At 36.4% G+C, this 27614-nt stretch overlaps 1 protein-coding gene across 2 annotated transcripts in view; it reads left to right on the top strand.

Annotated features, from left to right (window-relative positions):
• The window catches only part of RAD54B (RAD54 homolog B), a 95485-nt gene that overhangs the window by 60355 nt on the left and 7516 nt on the right, over positions 1–27614 (top strand). For both annotated transcript variants that reach the window (XM_027131408.1, XM_027131409.1), the window contains 7 exons: positions 1576–1857; positions 4876–5038; positions 8227–8452; positions 8720–8927; positions 14711–14850; positions 18368–18658; positions 21649–21824. In XM_027131408.1, the coding sequence (XP_026987209.1) occupies positions 1576–1857; positions 4876–5038; positions 8227–8452; positions 8720–8927; positions 14711–14850; positions 18368–18658; positions 21649–21824 (1486 nt within the window). The remainder of the gene's footprint in view (positions 1–1575; positions 1858–4875; positions 5039–8226; positions 8453–8719; positions 8928–14710; positions 14851–18367; positions 18659–21648; positions 21825–27614) is intronic.

The following is a 27614-nucleotide window of genomic DNA, read 5'->3' as shown; positions in this document are numbered from 1 at the left end:
AATGTAGTCAGATTCATTTGACTGTCATTACACAATACCCAGAAAAGAACAGGTGTGGGAAACAGAGTTCAAGAGTTTAAAGAAAGTCTTCTGGAGACTTAGAGGTGTTTGAGACAGTCATCACTATGGATCAAAGTGAAATGAGAGATCTTGGAATTAGAGACTTCTGAAGATGCCTCAAAATTATGTTTATTCTTATCTCCCATTTTCATGTGATTAATAGGAATTGGATTAATAGTGTTGGATTCTATATGAAGATAAAACTATTCTCTTCCTTAGTGTGGAGAGATCAAGACTGTTGTTGAATTGAGATAGTGTGGGAAATGGAGGGATGGGTCTTTAGCATTGAGGAGCTCCAGCCAAATAACTTCTTCCTATATCAGACCTCTGTCATAAATAATTGAAGAATGTATATTATGTAGTTACCAATTGGCATGGATTATAACGATTAGCCCAGTTTTAATAGGGAATTGTAGCCATTTCCAGCTAGTTTTAAAAGGGTCATGTCATGTTTTCTGAAATGTGATGATCTTTTATTTTTTGTTTTTAGAGACTTTAAAAAGTTTTTGTTGTACACAGTTTTTGCCCCTCCTAGTGGCACAAAAACCATGCATTTAATGTAGACAAGCATAGGAATCTAAAATTCCCTCACTCTATCTGGTTAATGAGTTCATTTTAAACAGACTCTGACTAACTTACTCATATTTATATTGCATCAGCACCTTACACCTGGCAGCACTTAATAAATGTCTGTTGAATTAATAATAACTCAAGTTTGTTATTATAAAATATGCCACTTTTTTTTTTTTTTTTTTTTTTGCGTTACGCAGGCCTCTCACTGTTGTGGCCTCTCCTGTTGCGGAGCACAGGCTCCGGACGCACAGGCTCAGCGGCCATGGCTCACGGGCCCAGCCGCTCCGCGGCATGTGGGATCTTCCCGGACCGGGGCATGAACCCGTGTCCCCTGCATTGGCAGGCGGACTCTCAACCACTGCGCCACCAGGGAAGCCCTATGGCACTTTTTATTCAGGAGCTAGAACTTGGACTATCAGTGGCCTCTATGACAAATATATTTTTACTATGCTATCTCAGGTGGAACAGTAGAGTACTAGTTGTGGTAGAAATTGTTTTTATTGCTAGTTCTGCACATTTCCAGCTGTTTCCAAGTGGAAATAGAGCTGCCCTGGTATTTCTCTAGTTTGTTCACAAGAAAGGAGGGTCCATATAGTCTATCAAACTCTTTTCTTGGCTTGATTTTCTACAGACAGCAGGTGGCAAAACTATGAATACAATAGGCTGTATTTTCAGTAATTAAGAAAAGCCTTGCCTCTCTAAAACTTGCCTAATTTTTATAACTATATAATTATTTATGCCTTCTGATTTTTGCACGTATGTGTGTGTGTTTTTACTAAAATGATAATTATATTTTTGGTCTGGCTAATGGTTATATGAGGCTATTTGCATTCCAAGTAGTTTTTATTCTGTACAGTTACAGGAAGAAGACTCTGGTTACACTAATCAAGTCATTTTAGAGTGTCAATAAATTAAATTAATTTTTTTCTTCTCAATTTAAAGGCATTGGATATAAATGCAAAGAGCTTGAAAAGATTGAAGAGGGCCAAACAATGACGATTGGTGGAAAAGAAATAGAAGTCATGGGTGTAATCTCTCCAGATGATTTCAACAGTGGCAGATGTTTTCAGCTTGGAGGAGGAAGTTCTGCTGCCTTATGTTCTTCTCAAGCTGTCAAGAAGTGTTTCTCTAACCCTTTCAAAAGTGTCTGTAAACTAAGTTCAAAGGAAAATAGACAGAAAAGTTTCCAAAATTGTAAACCACGCCATGACCCATATGCACCAAGTAAGATTTCAAAACTAATTTGAGTATTATGTTTTTACTGTCTAAAGATGTTTTGGTATGTGAATTTAAAGTTTAAATTTTGTATTAAAGCTTTCAGGTAAAAGTAAATATTATTTTTCAGACATACAGTCTGATGTAAGGGATAATGTTGAAGTTGAGTAACAATATAGTGTGAGAATTATTTCATAAGTATATGTACAATTGCAAGAATACAGTAATCAAAATACTATACATGTGTTAAAGGAAAGTTGTGTAAATTGTAGATGTACACACACATACATACATGTATATGATTTTGAGTAAAACCTGATATCTTTAGTAGGGAGAAAAATTAGTAGATTCATGAGTTAGGAATATTTTTGAGCTTCCGTTTTGAAGACCATATGCTTTGATCACGTATATTAGTGATTTAATTCAGTATTAAAATATTGAAAGGTCAGATGTCATGTAAAGAATTCAAATTTTATTCATGAGAATTCAATTCATCAAGTTAATTTTCACATTAATGAATTTAATTTAAAAATTACATAAAAAATAAAACCATGTCTGTTTATGACTCTTTAAAATTTAATGGTTCAGTCAACAAGTATTTTTTGTGTGCCTTTTATACATTGGGCCCAGAGGCGAAACTGTCATGACAGAGCTTCTCATTTGGTGAGGAGACAGACAAGAAATTTGAATTATAGTGTAGTAGATGTAGAAGTTGGAGAATAGGCTTTTTTCATAACAGTAGTAAAATAAAAGTATTAAAATAACTATTAAAATAATCATAAATAAAAGTATTAAAATAACTATTTTCCCCTCTTGCAAGTATTATGGAAACAGAATTTTTGAAATAAAGGGACCTTTTAGGTAATTTAGACCAATCCCTTCACTATGCATTTGAGGAAACTGAGTCCCAGAAGGATGAACTGACTTGCTTGAATTAAAATAACTGTTGGCATAATTGAGATTAAAACCCCCAAATTAAAAATTCCTAGCTCTATTCTAGCTTGTTTGAGACTTAATTGAAATTTAGAGAGTGGAAGCTTATGCTTCTTATTTTTCTCTTTATCTAAATATTTTGTCTGTCCCACTAGCTCTTTTAACAAGCCTCCTTCTCGCCTTTATTCTTATTTCTCTTTGCCTTCCTGTCATGTAATAATAGAGGGCTGTGGGGAACTGAAAAGAATACTGTACTTAGTCAAAGACCTGAGTTAGAGTCTTGGTTTTACCACTGAACTAACTGGTCCTTCAACCTGTTGAGGGAGTCACTTCATTAATATTTTTGCCTCCTCATGTGTAAAATGTGGGTTCTAATAACTACCATAGAGACTTAGAGTGCCTGGTATATGTTGTGTATGATAAATATTTGTTGACTGAATGAATGAAAAATTTTATTGTGATAATTTATATATATGTGTATATGAGCATGTGTGGGTGTGTGTAAGCAAGCCCTTTTTGTAAATGGTAAATAGTTGATTATTCTCTCTCTTTTTTTTATCTTGCTAAGGTTAGGACTAAGTTGTACACTTAAAACTAAAGCATGACAGATTTTGTTAGCATTGAACAATGCCTCATCATTGTGAAGGTAGAGGAGCATCTTAAGATTTGAATTGGTGTCCTATTGCTGTGGTGCTTTAGGTTTTATTTTTCTTGAAGCTGGGTACTTTGTTAGATGACTTATGATTCTGTGGTCCTTCTTGCTTGAGCTGTGTATCATCTTTACCTCTATCTTCTTTTCTTCCCTTTGTCCTTTTTAAAAGATAGAAAAAAATGGAGCTATTTCTTGGTTGGAAATCCACAAGGCATACACTCTTGCTGTGTTACTGGGATATAGAGGAAACCCAAGGGCCAAGTTTTCCATTTTCACTCCCTAGTCCCCTACCTGCCAGGAATTCACCTCAAAAATGAGAGGTGAATTCCTGGTTGCTCAGAAACGTGGGAAGATCACAGAAAATTTTCTTCTGGGTAATTGCTATCAGTAAACACAACCAGACTCTCATTCCTGTGACTATGTATTTTCACATTGATGGTTATTTATTTAATCTTCTTTTTTTTCCGGCCACACCATGCAGCTTGTGGGATTTTAATTCCCCGACCAGGATTTGAACCCATGTCCTCGGTAGTGAAAGCTCAGAGTCTTAAGCACTGGACTGCCAGGGAATTCCCCATATTTGATCTCCTGGAACGCATTTTTAAAAAATCTCCTTTTCTCATCTTTGTTCTTCTCTTTTTTCCTTTTTGTTTATTTTTTAAAATTTATTTTTTTTAACCATGATGTAGACATACAAATATATCCAAAAAATTATTTTGATGAGTTTATTTTCTGATTTCAGATTTATCAGTTGAGACCAGCTTTCTAGTTATGTTTGATTTTGTTTTTTTGGGTGACTTTTAATAAATCTTTTAAATTGTATTAGCGTGTTTCTAAAGAATTACATTGTTATTTGATGGTTACTTCATGCTGCTTGGCAAAGATTTATGAATGAAGTAATTAACTTTAAGCAAATAATGGTGGTGAAGTCAATGGAAAATTTGTCATTCTTTCTCAGTTCTTCTGAATAATAGGAGTAATGGTCATTGTTAGTGGGTACAAGAATGAAAAAAGGGAGCCTTTATATTAAATTTAGAAAGCCTTTCCAGAATAAGAAGTTGTGAGTATTAGCAAGAGCATCTTGGCAAAATTCCAACCTGTGCTTTCAGTTGGAAATAGTTCTCTTTGCTCTGAATACTGAACTATTAAGTGTTGTGGCTGAATTCTTTATGAGACAACAGTGAATTTCAGTGGTTTCAAAGCACTTTTGGGCATGAAGGTTGGAAAGCTCTTCGCAATTCTTTGCATGAAATCTTACATCAATAAGGCAAGAGATTTTTTTTTTTAATTTTGTACCTTTGCTTAGCATTGATGTTACTGAATTTCAAAGTTTTTTTGCCACAAATGATGGCAAATAGTTCTACCTTCTGAGTAATTAGAGCAAGATAATGTAGTTACTGACAGAGTGAAATTTATAATTATACTTTTCTCTTTTTCTTAAGATTCACTTGTTATGCCACGACCAGATAATAATCACCAGTGGATGTTCAGTAAGAACTGTTTTCCTGTTGTGGATGTAGTGATAGATCCTCACCTTGTATTTCACCTTCGACCACATCAGAAAGAAGGGATCATATTCCTTTATGAATGTGTGATGGGAATGAGGTAGGAAAATAATCTGTTTAATCTGAGCTTTGATTTAACCTGTAACATAATGGTTTTCTAGGACAAGCCTGATATATAATGCATCTCAGTGGGTACAGCATATATTTTAGTTGGTAGGAATGGGAAATGGTACTTAATGTGTATGTTTATTCCGCAGGTAGTTCTTTTTTTTTTTTTTGCAGTACGTGGGCCTCTCACTGTTGTGGCCTCTCCCGTTGCGGAGCACAGGCTCCGGACGCGCAGGCCCAGTGGCCACGGATCACGGGCCCAGCCGCTCCGCAGCATGTGGGATCCTCCCGGACCGGGGCACGAACCCGCGTCCCCTGAATCGGCAGGCGGATTCCCAACCATTGCGCCACCAGGGAAGCCGCCCCCCAGCTTTTTTTAAGCAGATTTTTTTTAAAATTTATTTTTAAAATTTATTTTTGGTTGCGTTGGGTCTTCGTTGCAGTGCACGGGCTTTTTCTAGTTGCGGCGAGTGGGGGCTACTCTTCATTATGGTGTGCAGGCTTCTCATTGCAGTGGCCTCTCTTGTTGTGGAGCATGGGCTCTAGGCGCGTGGGCTTCAGTAAGTTGTGGCATGTGGGCTCAGTAGTTGTGGCTTGCAGGCTCGAGAGTGCAGGCTCAGTAGTTGTGGCTCACTGACTTAGTTGCTCCATGGCATGTGGGATCTTCCCGGACCAGGGATCGAACCCGTGTCCCCTGCATTGGCAGGGGGATTCCTAAGCACTGCACCACCAGGGAAGTCCCCCTCCTCCCCTTTTAAAATTGAGTTTTCTTAAAGAATTGTAGTCGAAGTACAGTTGAAGTATCAATAGAAGACACACACATACATACAAACCAGACAAAGGGAGTAAAAAGAAATCAAAGGTCTCTGCTAACATGTTAGTACATTTCCTTCCAGTCCTTTTTTGTTTTGTTTTTAATGCATAGGACCTTGACTTTTATACTGGTCATTTACTAGGGAGTTGGGAATGTAAATTTCCCCAAACTCTAAGAACCCGTTGAATGATGACAAGTTAAGGGAAAACTATTTCCTAGAAACTTTCTAGATTCATGTTCTTTCTCAAATCTGTTCTTCCTTTTGGAGACCTTATCTCACTTGGCCTGAGAATCATCTTTGATTTCTTCTCTCTCACCTTCTCTATCTAATCAAACCTAAACTTTTGATTATTTTGACCTCCCAAATATCATTTGGGTCCTGATTGTTTCTGGCACCTCACTGTAGCAGCTCTAGTAACTGGTGTCATAAAATTATATTTTATCTGGACTATTGCAGTGGTTTCTAACTTGTGTATCTGCTTCTGATACTTGTCAGATTCATTCTCCTTATCACCACCAGCTTGATTTTTCTGAAAACAATTCTGAACATGGCATTTCCTTGCTTAAAATTATTACAATTCTCAGAACTTAGAGCAGTGTTTCCTAATCTGTGATATGCACTTTACTGGGTTGTGTATGGGATCATTTTAGGTATACATGGACAAACTTTATTTTTAACTTTTAATAGTAGCATATTGAGTTAATGAATAATTAGAAAGAAATAGCACATTAAACTTTTTGTTTCACAGATAAATTATGCTTAGAAAGAGTTTTCAAATAAATCTAAGTAAAAAAATGAGTTGATTTAGAGAAAAATAATAAATAATAACATATAGTATCACATGTATGGCAAAAAATTGTAATGGTAGTCATGAAAGACTGATGTTTGGGAGATGCTGACCTACAGGATACAGTCTGAGCTTTCAAGGATAAGTATCCTCATCTTCTGTCTTCTTCCTATTTTGCCAGCTTCCTAGCTTTTATTTTCTTGCTTGGAATTCAGTTCAAGCTCCAACTGTACTGATCTACCTGATTAATGTAGTGAATTCCTATTTACCTTTAAAACTCTGCTCAAGTTTCATCTTCTTCAAGAGAAGTCTTCCTGTTCTCTTCCCTATACCCTGATGGTGGATGATGGATGGTGGATCACTATTTTCTCTCTGCCACTCACTATGTCTCAGTTAGCTGGCATCTTGCAGTGGCAAATTGTTGATCTAAAATAATAATAGTGGCTATGATGCATGTTTGTAATTTTTTCTCTACACTTTGAAATGGAGAACATATATAAAATTGTGTGGTTTTTTTTTTTTTTTTTCTTTTTTGGCTGCGTCGGGTCTTAGTTGAGGCCTGCGGGATCTTTCATTGCAGCGTGCGGGCTCTTCGTTGCAGTGCGCAGGCTTCTCTCTAGTTGTGGTATGCAGGTTCCAGAGCTTGTGGGCTCAGTAGTTGCAACGCGCAGGCTTAGTTGCCCCGTGGCACGTGGAATCTTAGTTCCCCGACCAGGGATTGAACCCACGTCCCCTGCATTGGAAGGCACATTCTTAACCACAGGACCACCAGGGAAGTCCCCTATAAAATTGTTTTTGGTTATTATTTCTACTAGTAAGAAATACAATAGATTAACAAACTACACTTATATTTTTGGTAATATCCTTAATTCCTTTGGATGTTATAACTTTAAAAATGTATATCTAATACCTTCAAAGAGCTTTAAAAACTATGAATGTTATAAAATGCCACTTACTTATATTATTATATTCCTTATAATATTTAATTTTAAATTACATTAACCAAGTAGGTTTGTTGGATGAGAGTTTTACTAAATTACATGTTTTAGATCAAATAGTGTTTATTTTTTCTTACAGCTCAAGGAGCTGTTTTGGTTGAAGACTTCATTTACTGCCAGAGAATCATAAATACAGACCAATAGATCTTTCTGGTTTACATTTCAATGTATTTTAAACTGTTTTGATATCTAATACTGAAACTGATAAAAACTGCTCAACTGTTGGTGATGAGAAGCATGGTTATAGTTAAATTATTCAAAGGTAGATATAAAATTGGGATTCATTTCTAATCTCTAAATATAGATACATGATAGTAACAGATGATTTAGATTCAACTCTAATTTCAAGTTGTTTTAGTAATTTAGTTCACAAATATGTAATGAATATAATTAGCAAAGATGCAAAAGAGAGATATGTCATAAATCAGCTGATTGAAGAGCTAGAAAAAGTGTTTAGTGGGGGCTAGGATCATCCTACATACAAAATATCAGCTTCTGGTTCTTGACTAATAGGTGATGATATTAGGGACATAAAATATTTTCCTTTTGTAATTGAAGGAAGTATAATTGTTTCTAACAGGGTGAATGCCAGATGTGGAGCTATTCTTGCTGATGAAATGGGTTTAGGGAAAACATTGCAATGTATTTCGCTCATCTGGACTCTACAGTGTCAGGGACCCTACGGTGGCAAGCCAGTAATAAAGAAGACACTTATTGTCTCACCTGGAAGCTTGGTGAATAATTGGAGGAAAGAATTTCAAAAATGGCTAGGAATTGAAAGGATCAAGATATTTACTGTTGATCAGGTAAGAGACTTTTAAAAGTTTAGCCCTGGTCATTTACTAAATCTCTAGATTTTCAAATCAATACTGCAATTTTCACTGTCTACGTAGCAGTTTTTCAAGTGTAAGTAGCTCTGACCCTTTGCAGATAAATGGAATCTTGCCCTACAATTTGGTCATGAGTTAACATATTCTAATACCTAGTTAATGGTTGTCAGGAATACGCTGCTTAAATTTGATTTCACACAGTTTTTGCCCATGATTTGTTAAATATTATCTTTTTTTTCTTAGGACCACAAGGTAGAAGAATTCACCAAATCTCCATTTTATTCTGTTCTTATCATCAGTTATGAAATGTTACTTCGTTCCCTGGATCAAATTAAGAATATAAAATTTGATCTTCTAATTTGTGATGAAGGGCATCGTTTGAAGAACAGTACCATTAAGACAGCTACAGCCCTCATTAGCCTCGCCTGTGAGAAAAGGATAATTCTAACTGGTCCGTATTTACTTTTGGGGAGATATGATGGTATTTTTGCCTAGTGAATATGCAAAACTTGTAATATGATGTTTGGCATCCAAAGAATTGATGGTATTGAGTGGAATTCATACTAATAAACCTATGTTAGTTGAGTCTTGGTAGGATTCTGAATTATTTAAATCCTATGTAATGTTCTGCAATCCAGATTTTGGATTCTTTGAGGAATAAACACAATGGTATCATGGTAAAGAAGATAGGAGATGGGACTAGACTGCTTGTGCTTGGTTTCCAAGTCTGATATTTACAGCTGTGCAACTTTGGGCAGGTTATACTTCTCTGTACCTCAGTTTCCTTATGTGTGAAATAGGGATAGTAAGACCATCTACTTCATAGAGTTGTTGTGAGGGTCAAATGAGTTAATCCATGTAAAGGTCTTGGAAGACTACCCTATACATGGTAAGTGTTTAATATAAATATCCTCTATTTTTATATGTTTGTGCTGTATGCATATGGTTTTTTGCTGGCCAAAGCTTCTGGCCCAGACTGTCTGGAAGGATGAGATAGACTGTGTGTAAATACAAGAATCTGTTTCTACCGAATCCTTTTTAGCTTAAGGCCTAGACTAGAATTAGGCCTGAATAACTCAGTGTAGCTTTTCTCCCACACCTCACTTTGGTCTTATGTGGTAGCAGAGGAAAGAAGAGAGTTATATTCATTACTAAGGTTTGCGACCCTTCCATTTTCTACTTAAGGCTCTATTTCCCTATCATCTTAAATCCTTTTGGAAGGGATGGGCAGGGCATGATTATCCTTATTACATCATATCTCATGGTGTCCTTCATGTGTCCTATATGCATGTCAGAGCTCTCCTCTGAAGTTTAAGTGAGGAGGGAGAAAGGGTGTGACCAACAGCTTATTCCTCCATTCCACATCTTTAGGGTAGAAGTATGCCCTGGAGCAACAGAGAAAAGTCCCCCTGTTGTGCTCTCATTGAGTTGGGGTGTGGAGGGTACCCATCTTTAAGTAATTTATGATCATTTGACTTCCAGTTTGTGAAGAAGGATTGTATTAACCATTACCAAATGTGATTTTTAAAACTATATGTGCTTTTTAGAAATGATTTTGGGAACTGTTAAATGACCTTTACATTCTTCACATTTAGTCACTTAAAGGTAATAAAGATAAAAAGGACAGGGATCAAATCTTACAGTTATATCTGCCCCCCAAATTTAGTGGATGTTCAACAAATGTTTGTCAGTAATACTGGTGATATGGAAACCAGAGAATAGAAAAACGGACTTTGAACATTTAGTAGAGGCTGTTTTTAAAGAAAACAATGAGTTGGGGAAATGGAAAACTTAATCTAGGTAATTTCTGTATCTTTGGCTATTTGAGAAACTAAGTGGATTCCTTATACTTCTTGACTAGCTTTTGATTTTGAGATCCTTGGCATCAGAAAAGCAATGGAAAAAAAGATTTAGCTGAATTTAGTTACACTGTGTTGGAAGAAAAAAGCAGAGACTTTGTTTTTACTGCTCAATGTGGGGTCAATATTGCTTATGGAGTTAACAGCTATGGAGTTAAAAAGATTGGCATTCGAAGGGGAAAGAAAAATAAAATGGGAGAGTGAGAAACTAAGATTACTTTTAGGTAATAATAATAGATAATAAAAAAATAATAGATTCTCCTCTATTTGAAAAACAGATAATGTCCTTTAGCAAAAACGGACAGTTTTACTAATATTCTGAATTATAAGCAAATACCAATTCAACTAGTGTTACAAATTAAATTTAATATTTTCAGTAGAAAATGATTCTGGGACTTCATTTAGAAGGCTGTCCTGATGATGACCAGTGAGTTGTTTCCTTTGAGGAATTAACATTGCCCCCTTTATTCGTACTTTGTCTTCTTTATCTTGTTTCTGTTTTCCAGTCCTTGTCTCTGTTGCTCCTGAGCTGTGAAGGTAGGTGAAAACTAGCACTAACTAACCTCTTATATTTAGAATTACTTACAGTTGGTTTTTATCTCCTTAGAATTGCCTGAATAAATTCTTCTTTTTTATAGTGGCAGCATATCTTACTCCCAATGTGATTTGTGTCTTAGGAAGTAACATTTATATATGAGTCTGTACAGTGCTCATATATAATAGGTGCTCAGAAGCTATCTAAGAATCAAATGAAAGTAATTTTGATTTTGTTTCCTTCTGCTATCTAGCCCAGTGCTGTGAAGAATATTTAGTTACTATTTACTGGAAATTTTAATATTAAAATTAAATTAAAATTTAATAGAGGTGTATTAAACTTCTAGGGCTGCCGTAACAAAATACTACAGACTGGGTGGTAAATTTCTTCAATGACAGAAATGTATTTTCTCACAGTTCTGGAAGCTGGAAGTCCAGTGTCAAGATGTCAGCAGGTTTGGTTTCTCCTGAGGCCTCTCTCCTCGCCTTGCAGATGACCATCTGCTCGCTGGGTCCTCTCATGGCCTGTTCTCTGAGTGTGTGCATCCCTATGTCTTTCTCTCTTCTTGAAAGGATACATATTGGATTAGGGCTCCACCCTTATGAGCTTCTTTAACCTTAATTACCTCCTAAAAGGCCCTGTTTCCAAATATATTCACATTGGGAATTAGGGCTTCAACATAAGAATTTTGAGGGGACACAGTTCAATCCACAATATCTTATTATGTTAGATATCCTTCATTAGATGTTAGATATCCTTTCTTTATATTATAAAAAAGAAAAATCTGAGATTTGAAAAAATTCTCATTAAAAAGTGAGAGTTAAAAATATATATCACACACAGACACAGACACACAGAGATACATACACATATTGCTATATTATAGCATGCTTAGAAACTAGAGAATGGAAATCATCCTTCAATCTCAATTTCTTAATGAGCCATTAACATTTTGTCATGTTTCATTATTCTCTCACACACGCATGCACACATGTACACAGAGAACATACATACATATTTCTTTTTTATATATACATACAAAATCCGTCCTTATTCATAGACATACATGCACAGCAAAATACACTTAATGTAAACATTTTCCTATGGTAGTGCATAATTTTGAAATGTGATGATGGATATCTACAAGCACATACTTTTCTGTATAGATTCCTAGAAGTGGAATTATAGGACCTGAAGGAAAGATACATGTATGAATATGTATAAAGAGCTCTTAGAGCTTTTTATGGAGATAATAGATGCGGGTATAGCTGTAGGTTATTAGCAATGTTCTAGTACTTTGGTTGGGTGGTAGATTTATGTCTCCTTAAAAAGTAAACAAAAAAACAAAGAAAAAGCTTTTATTGCTGGGATAGAGGTAGGGAAAGAGAAAGAGTTCTCTCAGTTTCCCTAGACGTTTCACTTCCATGGCCCTGAAAATAGTTTTAGTAAACATACAAACTTTACTTGAAAATCTTTAGTGTTTCCCTTTTTCTTGTCACAGGACTTTGCTGCTCGACTTTTATTAATGTTGTATTATTTAGCTTCTTCTACAGGTTCTGCATAGTCTAGAATTAGAAAAGAATACTAAAAGCAGCAAACTGGGGACTAAACTACTTCTAGACAACATTTGTGACAACTCAGAATGATACTATACTAGTGTATTGGCTATCTTGTAGGCCCTTCTTTTCTTTTTCTTCTTTACTCTTTTTCCTTATTATTTTCTGCCCTAAATCCTTTTCCTGATCCCCTTCTTATTGTCTGCCTTTCTTTTTTCCAGTTTTGCTTTTGCCTCTTTCCCTTGTGTATCAGTTGGTGTGATTTAAGGTGTAAGTAACAGATATGTGGATCAAATGTGCTTATTCTCCCACATAACTAGCAGGTCTAGAACTAGGGCATGTTCCAGGGGTGGGGTTACATCAGCTCAACAGTGTTGTTAAGGATTCTGATTCTTTTTGTTCTCTGCTGTGCCATGTTTGGTGTTGACTTCATATTCATGCTTGTAACAAGTGGCCAGAGCAGTTGCAGACATCACATCCAGATGTGGTGATATTTAAAGGAGAACAGGGGCTGGCTCTGCCTTTATCTCCATCTTTAAGAGTGAGGAGACTATCCCAGGCTCCTCCCTGACTTCCTTTTATATCTCATTGGGCAGGATGGGTCACATGCTGTTGGTGGAAACTGTCGGTGCCCCACGAGCTTCCCTTTTCTGGGCTGTTGGACCCACCCCATAGCTGCTGGAACTGTTGATTAAACAACCCATGTCTCCTGCCTTTTCTGGAGAATTATCATTGGTTGAGTGAGAGGTCCTTCTCTCCCCTGCAGCTTGGTCAGTGATTGACTCATATAGAGGAGCAAGTAAAATGCCAGCTCCTTTGCCTCAGGATAATTTCAGGAGGACCTTTATAATGTAGTTTATGCTCTAAGGCTCCCTGTAATTTTGCTCAAGCTAAATTGTTAGTTTCTTCCCCTGCATTTTCTGATTCCATTATTCCCTTTCTCTTGAGAATAATTTCTCCGTTAATCATGTGTAGCCTAATCCTTATCTCAGGCTCTGCTTCTGAGAACCCAGTCTAAGACAAACCCTTTCTTACATAAGTCATTGGCGAAGGGGTAGAACTACCATGATTAGCTTGGATTCATCATTTGGCTGGCTGTCTGGAAGCCAACCACAATGATCCTTGTACCTTTTGTTCCCTTCTTTCCTTCTTGTTTTTCCCATTCCCCCTATTTTTATTAATCATTGTCATGGATATTCTTTTAAAGGTTTAACAAAATGCATACCAACATAAATATATTTTCTCTAATTCTGTGATGTGTCTAAAAAAATTTAGAACTAACTAGGTGTATTAAAAAAATTAGTAAGCATTGGTCCAACCTCGAGTCTATGCATTGACTTTCAAAGGAAGTGATCATGAAACTCCTTAACATTGTAAAAATTTGTGTTGTCTGTTATTGAAATAAGTGCATTTTTATTTACTTCTATTATTTATATTTTTGGACAACTTTTTGTAGTCTGTTATTTGAAACTCATCTGGAATTATGCTGTTTTACTATGCTGATATATATGTTCACTTGATATTATTATAATTATTGAAACATGCTAATGTCTCTTAGAAAATTAGTTAGCCAAATTTTATTGAGTATGTAGTATGTGCAGGGTATATCAATCTACTACAGTCTGTGTCTTTAGGATCAATGAAGATCCCAATTTTATCTCATAACTTTGTAAGGTATTAATAATGGGTACCATTCACTGTGTCTACTAAATGTCAGGCACTTCACATCCATTGTCTTTACTTTTCATTGTAATACCACTGGGAAATTATTATCTTCCCACTTTTATGAGGGAAAAAATCCCGAGTTTAACTTAAAAGAGCTTAAGTAACTTTGTCCAGAGTCACACAATTATAATAATAACAACTAACAGTTATGGAACGTTTATTGTGCTGCAGGCACATAGTATATGAATTAACTCATTTGATCCTTACAACCCTAGGAACTGCTATTATTATCCTAATTTTACAGCAAATAAAATTGGGGTCAGTAACTTTTCAGGGTAACTCAGAGAATAAGTGATGCAGGTAGGATTTGAACCCAAGCAGTCAGACTCTAGAGCCTATACTCAGCCAAAATGCTGTACTAAATAGACTTCAGTTCACAGTTAAAACCAGAGTTAAAATTTTGTACGATTATTAATTTTTTAAAACTTGATATAGCTGGTCTTTCTTAGTTTGAGACTTTGCTTGTATTTAGTGATCTTAGGGAAGAGAGTACAAATTTCTATAAAGACCTGATACTGTAAAACACAAACTTGACCTCTCATCACTTTTCTCTCTTTAGGTACTCCAGTTCAGAATGATCTCCAAGAATTTTTTGCATTAATTGATTTTGTAAATCCAGGAATATTAGGCTCTTTGCCGTCTTATAGAAAAATATATGAAGAACCCATTATTAAATCGAGACAACCTTCTGCTTCTGAGGTATAATTTACTTCAATAAGTAGGATAAAAATGAGCTGTTTGGGAAAATCATTCATAACTTGGGTATTATTTTAATTTAGGAAAAAGTAAATTAGTAGAGTGATTTTTAAAATTTTACCCACAATCGTTCAACTCCTTTTGCATATCTTACTTAAGAAAATGACCCTATCACTTGAAAAAGATTCATAAATAGGCACTTCACAGAGAATTATAAATGACAGTAAAACACATAGAAACGTTCATCTTTACTGGTATTGAAAAAGGTAAACCAAATAACCATGAAGTAACTTTCGTACTTTTCTACTGATGTTTTAGTTGGTTAGATTTACATTGTAATAGCAAGTGTACATAGGAGTACTATTCTCTACTGATTGGAATATAAATTGGTACGACTGGAGGATAGTTTGGCAATATGTATCAAAAGCCTTAAAATTGGGTATAAATATTTACTGAGCATTTTCCATGAACTAGGAACTATAAAAAAAATAATGATTGGGCTTCCCTGGTGGCACAGTGGTTAAGAATCCGCCTGCCAATGCAGGGGACATGGGTTCGAGTCCTGGTCCAGGAGGATCCCACATGCCGCAGAGCAACTAAGCCCGTGCACCACAACTACTGAGCCTGCACTCTAGAGCCTGCAAGCCACAACTACTGAAGCCCACGCGCTTAGAGCCCGTGCTCTGCAACAAGAGAAGCCACTGCAGTGAGAAGCCTGCGCACCTTGCACACCACAATGAAGAGTAGCCCGCGCTTGCCGCAACTAGAGGAAGCCCGCGTGCAGCAATGAAAACCCAACGCAGCCAAAAATAAATAAAATTAAATTAAAGGAAAAATAATGATTTAAGCATATATTTAATAGAATGGGAAATGTTTATGATACATTATTTAAAAATAAAATCACATTCATTTATTTACCCAACACTTACATATTAAATACCTAAAGTGGGCCAAATGCTAAGTGCCAGACACTGGGGAATATGGTGATAAGCCAAACTGGTTGGTTGTTCCCATGAAGCTTTGTGGTTTGAGATACTGTTTTTGTTACAAATAAAAATAAAATATCTAATATATTTACATATTTATGCAAACAAAATGGTTTTGAAGATATACATAAAAAGTCTTGGCAGCATTGACTGTTTCTGGTTGATGAAAGTTAGCTTTAATTTTCTTATTTTTGCATAACTATATTTTCTGACCTTTCTTCAGTGAACCAATTATTTTGTAATAAAAATTGAGAATAGTTTTAAAATATAAGGGAAATTTTCTGTGATTTGTATAGAAACAAATATGTACATATGGGATTTATTTTAAGCTTCCCTGTGAAGTTCTATACACTTAAAAGATTCTATGTAGAGAATTTATTTTTTTATTTATTTATATTTTCTGGCTGCGTTGGGTCTTCACTGCTGCGCCAGGCTTTCTCTAGTTGCGGCGAGTGGGGGGCTACTCTTCGTTGTGGTGTGCGGGCTTTTCATTGCGGTGGCTTCTCTTGTTGCAGAGCATGGGCTCTAGGTGCGCAGTCTCAGTAGTTGTGGCACACAGGCTTAGTTGCTCCGTGGCATGTGGGATCTTACCGGACCAGGGATCGAATCCGTGTCCCCTGCATTGAAAGGCAGATTCTTAACCACTGCACTACCAGGGAAGTCCCCTATGTAGAGAACGTAAACATAAATTTCATTCATACTGTATTTTGACTTTAAAAATGTACTATTATTTTACGAACAAGGTGTAATGATTTTGAAAGAGTCAGCAGTACCTTGTGCCAATAATTTCTTGTAAGCTTAGTTTTAGGATCAATTACTTGTCAAAATATTTTCTTCCAAGAATTTGCTCTATTAGTGCTTTGATAATGATTTTAAGACCATGTACTGTTACAGTCTTCTCATAAAAGCTTACTTTCAGACAATTCAGTTTGTGGATTATTGATTTCCAGTGGTTCTCAATGGTGGCAATAGCCAAACAAGGATTCAGAGACTGTGGCTTCACTTAACTAAATGACTATGCTAAACGTTTAAAGAGATGATGGTTGATTTTTCTATTCTAAACTGTATTCCATTTCTTTTATTTAAAAAAATCTGAAGGGAAGCAATTAGTAAATGGTTGATCATTATAAAATGTTTAATGTTCATTTAACTGCATGTTCTGGGTTGGCCAAAAGGTTCGTTTGATTTTTTTCTGTAAGATTTGGCTCTAGTAGCGCTTAGTTGTCTTTAACTTCATTCGAAACAATTTTGTTAGATTGTATTGTGACAGCTGTCATATCAGCATGCATTTAAAAAAAAACTTACCAGAATTGGTGATTCTTTGTGTAGCCATTTTAATATTGAAGATGAAAGAAAAAAAGCAACATTTTTGGCATATTATGCTTTCTTATTTCAAGAAAGGTAAAAACACAACTGAAATGCAAAAAAAGATTTGTGCAGTATATGGAGAAGGTGCTGTGACTGATTGAATGTGTCATAAGTGGTTTGCGAAGTTTCGTGCTGGAGATTTCTTGCTGGATGATGCTCCATGGTCGGGTAGATAGCGATCAAATCAAGTTGATAGCGATCAAATCAAGACATTAATTGAGAACAATTAATCAACATTAAACCACATGGGAGGTAGCCAACATACTCAAAATATCCATATTAAGCATTGAAAATCATTTGCACCAGCTTGGTTTTGTTAATCACTTTGATGTTTGGGTTCCACATAAGTTAAGCAAAACAAACAAACAAACAAACAAAAACCTTCTTGACTGTATTTCCACATGCAATGATCTACTTAAATGTAACGAAAACGTTCCAGTTTTAAAGCAAATCGTCTCGGGCGATGAAAAGTGGATACTGTACAATAATGTGGAATGGCAGAGATCATGGGGCAAGTGAAATGAACCACCACCAACCACACCAAAGGCCGATCTTCATCCAAAGAAGGTGATGTGTGTATACGGTGGGATTGGGAGTCCTCTATTATGAGCTCCTTCCAGAAAACCAAACGATTAATTCCAACAGTACTGCTACCAATTAGACCAACCGAAAGCAGCACTTGACGAAAAGCATACGGAATTAGTCAACAGAAAACGCATAATCTTCCATCAGGATAATGCAAGAACATATGTTTTTTGATAACCAGGCAAAAACTGTTACAGCTTGGCTGGGAAGTTCTGATTCATCTGCCGTATTCACCAGACATTGCACCTTAGTATTTCCATTTATTTCAGTCTTTACAAAATTCTCTTAGTGGGAAAAAATTTCACTTCCCTAGAAGACTGTAAAAGGCACCTGGAACAGTTCTTTGCTCAAAAAGACAGAAAGTTTTGGGAAGATGGAATTATGAAGTTACCTGAAAAATGACAGAAGGTAGTGGAACAAAACAGTGAATATGTTGTTCAATAAGGATCTTGGTGAGAATGAAAAATGTGTCTTTTATTTTTACTTAAAAACTGAAGGAACTTTTTGGCCAGCCCAGTGGTTTTTTTTTGTTTGTTTGTTTTGTTTTCTAAAACACTTTTAAGTCTGCTGTTTTTCCATAGGAAGAAAAGGAGTTAGGAGAGAGAAGAGCAGCTGAACTTACTTGCCTCACTGGGCTCTTTGTCCTTAGAAGAACCCAAGAAGTCATAAATAAATATCTCCCACCTAAGATAGAGAATGTAGTCTTTTGCCGACCAGGAGCCCTACAGATTGAACTTTATCGAAAACTGTTGAATTCTCAGACTGTCAGATTCTGTCTTCAAGGATTGTTGGAAAATAGTTCTCATCTAATATGTATTGGAGCTCTTAAAAAACTGTGCAATCACCCCTGCCTTTTGTTCAGCTCAGTAAAGGTAAGTAGTGTATGAGCCTACGTCAGGAATATGAGCTGAGGGTTCTATGTCATGTGAACCTAAGATGGCAGATTGGACTAATCCCTGGGGTTGCATTTGTGGGTTTTCCAAAAGCTGTGCAGCCTCTTCAGTGTGATTCTTCTTTAGAGTTTATCCAGCCTTCTACTTGTTCTTCAGAGCATGACCATATTCATAGAGCTGAACGAGGGATGAAATGGGCTTGAGGCTCTGCCTTCTAGAGTTTGTGCCCCCTGCCCTTTGGCGCCTCATCTAATGCTCGGTCCTGGTTTCCCTTCCTATTTTATATTAATACAGCCAGTCGGTTTGTTTGGAGCTAACAAATACAAAATTTACCATTAAGAAATAATTTATTTTTTCCTCATAAAAGTAATACATGATTGTTATATGAAATCTATAAAATTAAAAAAATCACAAAGAAGAAAATAAAGATCATCTACTGGTTACAATGTAAATTGGTACAACTGGGAGACAGTTTGGCAATATGTATCAAAAACCTTAAAATTTAATGTATCTTGTGACCTGGTAATACCACTTTGAATAATTTGTCATAAAGAGATAAAGCTCTCCAGCCACAGAAAACCACATTTGGTATTAATAATCTTAGTTAATACTTATTAAACACCATGTACCAAACACTAAGTACTTTTCTAGTATTTTTTTTTTTATTCTTCACAAAATTCTATGGAGTAAGTACTATTGTTGCCATCCCCATTTTTGGGTGAGGAAAGGGACTCAAAGATACCCATAAGTAGTCTTTTCTAGAGGAACTTAATTCTAATGATGCTATGCTTATTATTTAAAAATCTGTTATTATTATTATTACTAAATAAATTGTGGACATTTCCCCAAATTAGGTGCCTTCTACAAGTATGATTTTTAATGGCTACATAGTTGACCTGACCATTTGGATATTAATGAACATAAGGCAGTTTGGGGTATAGTGAGAGTTTTCTGTTTTGGTGTTGGAACTAGGTATCAGTCCCTACTCTACTACTTGTTTAATTACAGACAAGTTTAACCATGGCCAGGTTGTGTCTGTGACCCTCAGTTTGTCTTAACTGAAACACAGAGACAATAATAACTTCCTGATAATGTTATTGTGGCTATCTGATGAATTTTTATTACAACTATAACTGAATATTACAACTCATAACTGAAGAGTATTGGGTTGCAGAGAGTCAGAGAAAAGATTGCCCTGTCTAGTTGATGTGAGGAATCTAACTGGTAAATCTCTGTGATGCACCTCCACGCATCAGGCTGTCTCAGCATAAAGATATTGTCTGTTAGTTGATTCTTAATTAGGATTATACATTACAGTCTTCAGGGAAGCTTTTAAGACTACATTTGTCCAGCCTAGACACATATGAGCTGATTCAGATTCTCTGAGAGTAGGACCCAGTCATGAAGATTTTAAAAAAGCTCTCCCAAGTGATTCTGATTATGTGTTCCTGGCTAAGAACTTGTGCATTAAGATCATTCATCTCCCTTGTATTTTGATTTAATATTCACCAGACAACTTTCTGCTAATGATTTGCTTCCCCATGCACCTTTCATAGGACAGAATGCATAGACCAGTTGGTTTAAACAGGCAGGTCTCATTTATAGGTCAATAAATATATATTCTGATTTATTCAGTCTCTTAATTTGGTTAGTATGGCTCATTTCCCTAGAGCTTAAGCACATGCAAGTTTCTGAACATGAAAAGCTGTGGATTAGACCCTGGGTCTGTGGTCCTTTGATAACCTAGCCAAGGTGTAGGCATTTTAGGAAACCTAACCCAAAGCAGCCAGCAACCATCTCTCCTCTCATGTGTATCCCAGTTATGTAAATACCTTAGGGTTCCAAGTATTTTTAATCAAGTGACTTTACCCAAATATTGCTATGTTTTGGGAATAAGCCAGATTAAAATTAGTACTTTGTGCCCAGCATTTTATACTACTTGATTCACTGCCCTTAAGATGTTTCTAGTATTATTAAAGGATTACAACACACATTAAAACATTAGGGAATTATTTTTAAAAAGTATATAGTTAATTGAATAATTAAATAAATTCGAAGTTGAAATGTACTGTGTAACCATAAAGGTTAAAAGTCAATGCCCCCCAAAAGGGGGCATGTGAGTAATCAGGTGGAATTTGCATTGGGCCCTCAAGTATTTATAGGATTGGGATAATTGGGCAAAAAAAAGATGGCGTATTCCAGGCAGGGGTAGTAGGTTGAACAAAGTTTCAAGAACAATGATAAATCTGGTACATGTGGGAGAGAGTGAGGAGAACTGCCAATCCCAGAAATTTTATCTGAAAAAGTGATGCAGTCATTAACAAATGTAATCTCCAGTATGTGTTCACATGTCAGCTAGGCAGTTTGAGGGGGAATTTCAGAGGTGGTGATAATCTCTTTGGAATAAAATTATATAAAAACTATTGGTAAAATAAACAAAATATTATAAATAACAATAGATTTCTCTGTTCTTGGCAAAATTGTTCCTTCTTGTAGAAGAAATTGATAAGATTGAGTGGACTGTTGTGCTTGATTTTGAGTATCACCTGGGAGGTGCTGTGTGAGCCTGCAAACTGGGAGAGAAAAGTAATAGCAGGGAGGGAAGGGGGGAAGAAGAGAGAAAAAGGTAGCAATGATGAGGTCTCAGGGTTTTGGAGAGGATAGATTTCCTAGAACTGTTTGCCCTCTATTTTCCTCCTGTGTATTTCTCTGCTACCCACCTCCCCATCAATCACACATCGGCAATGATACTGCGCTTGTGGGGTTCAGGGAACAGGTATTTGGAGACAGCATTAGAACTGCTTTGTAATCAAAAATGACCAAATTGTGACCTATGAAGATTAACATAGCAATTAGATTTGGCTTTTCAGGTAGCTATTAATCTTCAGTTTTTTCCCCATAATTTTAGTATTTTTTCCCTTCCGATTAAAAAAACATGAACCAGTGTTGACAGTCATCCTTTTGAACAGGAAAAAGAATGCAGCTCAACTTGGGATGAGAATGAAGAAAGGAATCTATATGAAGGCTTGATAAATGTGTTTCCCGCTGATTACAACCCACTCATGTTTGCTGAGGAAGAGTCAGGAAAACTACAGGTGCTGTCAAAGCTCTTAGCTGTTATCCACGAACTTTGTCCTGATGAAAAGTAAGAAGTCAATTTAATAAACCACTTGTAAGTGCTTATGGAATTTCAGCTTAGACTCTGTCCTTATTCCCTCCCCTCACTGCCTCTTTTTGAAAAGAAGAAAACATTAAAAATAAGTTGTTTTCTTCTTTGGGGGCATGGTTAGCTCCCAGTCTTTTGTAAACTTATCATTAACAATGTGTCTGTAAGCTTTTATTTAAGAAAAACTAAATGTAAATACATATATTTTAAAAACCCGAGAGATGTCTTTTGATATTATAACACCTAACTCGTTTCTTTATCACTTTCAGAATCCTTTGTTCTTTTTCTGTCCTGAAACGTTGATACCCTGAGGGCTTTGTCTTCAGCCTCCTTCTCACTCTAAACACCCTTCCTGGTTTAGCTCTACTGGTAGTTTCAGCTATCATCCACATGGTGTTGATTCAAAATCTGTATCTCTAGTCCAAGCCTCTCTTCTAGTTTCCACATCCTTCTTTCTATTTAATGGACATCTAAATCTGTCTGGACCTCAACTTCTCGTGTACTAAACCAGCTTTATCATTTTGCCATTGCAAGACTGATCCTTTTTCATTATTCCTTGGCTTGATGAATGGTACCATAATGCAAGCAAAAAACACTCGTCATTCTAGACTTACTTTTCTCCTTCACTTTCCCAGTGTCATCAGTCACTACATTCTATTCTATTGATTTTACTTCTTAATTTCAGGAATCCATTTCCTTTCAGGTACCAAGATTTTTTTTTTAGTAACTATTTTAAATTTTATTTAAAAAATTTAATTTTTAAACTTTTTAAAATTTATCTTCTATTGACGTAGAGTTGAATTATAATGTTGTGTTAATTACTGCTGTACAGCACCAAGATATTTGTTTTGATTCTTGTAATTACTGATTGGCTTGTGGTGGTCTCTTATAAATTATGTCCCTCTTACTTTCAATCCCATTGCATATCAATATTGCCCTAAATTATATTAAATACAAATGTGAACATGTTACTCCTTTTCTTAAAATCATTCAAAGATTCTAGTTGCCTTCCAGAAATTTCTAAACTATAGCACATTGAGCAAGACTCTTCATGACCTGGGTGGTGCCTCCTTTTCCAGCCTCATACCTCTTGACTCCTTCACACTTATCATGTGGTCCAATCATACCAGACTATTTGCAAAACCGGCAATTTGCTCTACTTCTCACCTCTCTTCTTACCTGTTTCAGGTTCCTATGCCTGGTGTACCTCCACTTCTCATTCTTCTGACCAACTTTCTCTTCTTTAAGACTCAGCTCGGATGCTTTCTCCTCTTAGAAGCCACTGGCCTCATAGTGAGTTAGATGCCCCTCTTCTGTACTCCCTTAGCATCCTGTACCTCCCTCTAATGGAGCTCTTCTCACGTTATATTGTAAGCATTAGTTCTCTTCTGTGTCAGCACCTATAGTGCAGGGACTATGTCTTAATTATTCTTGTAGGAGGTATTCAAACTGTTTTTGAATTAAGGCAAAAATACAGAGAAAAGATTGCAAAATAATAATTATATTTAATTGTCAAGGAATCTACTTAACCTCTTTCGAGTATTAATAGTATTTGACTTGTGAAAATTTTTAGATTTATTTTTCATAATAATGAAGTGACTAAAATAAGGAAACTTTCTATGAACTCTTTAATACAGTTTGATTAAAATGTTTTATTAGATAATATTTTATATATATAAGAGTGTGTAATGTATGTGTGTGTGTGTATATATATATATATATATATATATATGCAGATTGTGACCCAGTTTGAACTTAGAGTATAAACTTTTAGTTAGACTTTTATTTGCATCTTATCTTCACTGGATTCTGTTTTTCCTTTTTTTCTGAACATGGGATAGGTGGTTATTGTTGGACAAGGAATATGAGTGAACAGAATTTTAGAGGAAATGGGAAGAGATCAAGTGTGACTGTAGGTGTGAGAATTTATCCTTGAAGATGTTCTAGAGGAAAGTTCCCCTCTTGTGGTGGGAAGGAAGGAACGAGGAAGAAAAATATAATTTGGGGGTAGGGGTTGGGTTGGAGTCATTTTGACTGCTTGTGTATCCTAAGAAAACTGAATCCTGCCTTGTCCGATGAAGGAAGAAATAGCACTTCCATCAGTGGCACAGACTGTTCTGGTGCTTCACATTATCTGAAGAGATGGACCTTTCTTTTTAAATTGTGGTAAAATACACATAACATGAATTTACTATCTTAATTATTTCTAAGTGTATTGTTCATTAGTGTTAGGTATACCTACACTGTTGTGCAACCAATCTCCAGTACTCTTTTCATCTTGCAAAACTGAGCTATACCCATTAAACAACAACTCCCCATTCCTGCTTTTTCCCAGCCCCTGGCAACCACCCGTCTACTTTCTGTCTCCATGAATCTGACTACTGTAGGCACCTTATATAAGTGAAATCATACGATGTTTTGTCTTTTTATGACCAGCTTATTCTACTTAGCATAGTGTCCTCAAAGTTCATCAATGTTGTAGCATGTCAGAATTTCTTTCCTTTTTAAGGCTGAGTAGTGTTCCACTGCATATATATAACATTTTGTCTACCCATTCGTCTGTCGATGGATAGTTGGGTTGCTTCTGCCTTTTGACTATTATGAATAATGTTGCTGTGAACATGGGTGTACCAACACCTTTTTGAGACCCTGTTTTCAGTTCCTTTGAAAATATGTCCAGAAGTAGGATTGTTGGATCATATTATAATTCTCTCTTTAATTTTTTGTGGAACCTCCATAATCTTTTTCGTAGCGGCCGCACCATTTTACATTCTCACTAACAGTGGACAAAGGTTCCAACTTCTCAACAACCTCGCCAGCTTTGCTATTTTCTGGTCTGTTTTGTTTTGTTTTTGACAGTAGCCATCCTAACGGGTGTGAGATGATATCTCATTGTGGTTTTGATTTGCATTTCCCTAGTAATTAGTAATGTTGGGCATCTTTTGATGTACTTGTAGCCCCCTCCCCCCTTTTTTTTAATGGCTAATTGGGTATAGAGGCCAGGTTTTCCACATCTGAGCTGCCTATGCACAAACATCTCCTAAACCTTTAAAATACGTAGCTAGAAGTTGCTCACAGTGTTTGACTTCAGGGATAGTATTACTGTCTACACCTGATCTACTGTGTTATTGTTAACTAGAACTGGATAGTTCTATTTTCGGTCTACAGGCAGAACTCTTCTACAGTGCTTTTGTGCATAGTGAGATGAATTAGAATTGGGTGGAGGCATATCTGAGAACTCCTGGCTTGTCTGGCTGGTGGCCCTTTTATGGAATTTTTTAAAAGAATACTTCAAAATTTAAAAAGTTCCTCTTCCCTCCTGGTTGTTGCATTCACGCACTAGGCTTCATGGCTTGGAGAGTAGAGTTCATGCCGAATTCCACCCCCCGTGCATCTCTTGGTTGGACACTCTTGTGCTGGGTGCAGCTTGCACTGTACCTGACATGGCAGCCTTGCCTACAGATTTCAACTGCTTTCAGGGACAGTATAGTGACCATAAAAATAATAGACTTGTTTGAAAGTGGTATGTATGTGTGGCGGGGCTCTAGACCTCTGGAAGGGGATTGTCCAAGGCTCTTTACCAAGATAGTCACCTATCCCATCAATCTACATCTAGCCTTGTAAGAACTTGTTGGGGGAAAATATTCTAAAGCCAGATTTCCTCCAGTCCAGTAAAGTTGTATCAGCAAAACTATGTTTAGATAATGTTATTCATCCCCGTAATAGTATAGAAAAGGAAGGGAAAAATGACTGAATTATTAGTATAGGAATTTTGGCAGATTGCATAAATGGTCTTAAGTTCTCCCTCCCTATATCCATGTTCCTTTGCTGGGTAACTTTGGGTGATCTACCATTCTGCCTCTGAGCTCAGCCACGTGATCTGAATTGGTCCATGAGGTGCTGGCACACATGGCACAAGAAGAGGCTTGAAAAGATCTTGTGCACTGGGGCTTGTCCTCCTTTGTGCTTCCTGGAAACTTTTTGTCACCATGTGAATAAGCCTGGGCCAGCCTGCTAGAGGGTAAGAGACCTGAGAAACTCAGATGAGGCTTCCCAGCTGAGGTCCCTCACCAGTCAGCCAGTTCCCAGTCTACTTGGCAGCTGACTGCAGATGCTTGAGTCAGCACAGCCATGACCAGCAGAGGAACCTCTTAGCTGAGCCCAGCCCAAATTGCCAACCTACGGAATTGTGAGCTAAATATAAAATACATGGCTGTTGTTTTAAGCCACTGAGTTTTGGTTTGGTTTGTTATGTAGCCAAAGGTAACTGATACAGGAATACAAATATACATGATCTTTACCTTGTTAGCATAGATAATTAAGATAATTCTAACTGTTAAACATTTGCTTTATTTTAAAAATTTCTAGTGCTAATAATTATCCCACTAGTTATAAAACTTGTAGGAGGGGCTTCCCTGGTGGCACAGTGGTTGAGAGTCCGCCTGCCGATGCAGGGGACGCAGGTTCGTGCCCCGGTCCGGGAAGATCCCACATGCAGCGGAGTGGCTGGGCCCGTGAGCCGTGGCCGCTGAGCCTGCGTGTCCGGAGCCTGTACTCCACAACGAGAGAGGCCACAACAGTGAGAGGCCCGTGTACCGCAAAAAAAAAAAAAAAAAAAACACTTGTAGGAAATATTCTTGATCTGTTTTTTATTTTTTGCTTAATTTATCAAACTTTAGCTATTAGATAAATTCTGGTTTTACTTTTTACCATATTTTATTGTTTAAAATTTTTATTTTATCAAAATGTTAAAAGGCCTTATCATTAAAAGAGACAGGAGTTCATAGTTCCATCTCTCCCTCTTTGCATCCTGTTTCTCAGAGTCAATCACCAGCTCCCATAGTATGTTGCCAGACCATGTACTTATACGGCTATCTCTTGTCTTTTCCATATTTTCTTCATGAAAAACTCTAGCAATTTTTCTTCATTCTTTATACATTGAGTTATAATCTTTTTTTAAATATGACAATGCTTTTTGATAGTTTCCCATGGCTTTTATTTTATTTTATTTATTTAGTTTTTGGTGGCACGCAGCACTTCCCTGACCAGGGATTGAACCCTTGCCCCCTGCAGGGGAAGCGCAGAGTCTTAAACACTGGACCACTAGGGAAGTCCTGAGTTATAATCTTGATGTGCCTTAATATGGATCATGTTTTCATTTATTGAACTGAAAACTCTATAGTAAGTCGTTTTAATCTGAAGATCCCATGTCTAGGAAGCAGCCTCTTTCACAAAACAATTTTCTTTTGTTTTATTTGGAATTTCTGTCAGTCATATATTGAACCTCATGGATTGATTCTATTGATTCTATTCTTTCCTCTCCTGTTGGTCATCACTTTTCCTTTTTAATCTATTTCTGGGAAGATTCTCTTTCTTTCTTCTAAAGCTATGAAATTTTTATTTGGGCTGTCATTTTAAATTTCCAAGATAATTTTCTTATTCTTGATTGTTCTTTTTTATTGCCACCTCTTCTTGTGAATGCTATCTCTTATATGAGGGTATTAATTATTTCCTTAAAATTGTCTTCTGTTTCCTCCATTGCTCTGTTTTATTCATGTTTCTTTTTTTCTGTTTATTTGTTTTGGTTTCTATTTTTCGTGTTGGAGGCTGGCTTCAAGTAGCTGGTGGCCCTTGGTGTCCATTTATATTTAAGAGTAAGGCAGTAAAACACTAACTGAATGCTCTGTGTGCATGGGCAGGGCTTGTGGACTGCTGACCTGCGTTAGGTAACAGCGAGCTGGCTTTTTTTTTTTTTTTTTTTTTTTTTTT

The sequence above is a fragment of the Aethalodelphis obliquidens genome, unplaced genomic scaffold (assembly GCF_003676395.1).
Source record: "Aethalodelphis obliquidens isolate GAN/ISIS:26980383/991018 unplaced genomic scaffold, ASM367639v1 scaffold39, whole genome shotgun sequence".
In the NCBI taxonomy this organism is placed as follows: Eukaryota; Metazoa; Chordata; class Mammalia; order Artiodactyla; family Delphinidae; genus Aethalodelphis; species Aethalodelphis obliquidens.
Note: the sequence above shows the minus strand (reverse complement) of the source record. Positions and strands in the feature narration are given on the sequence as shown.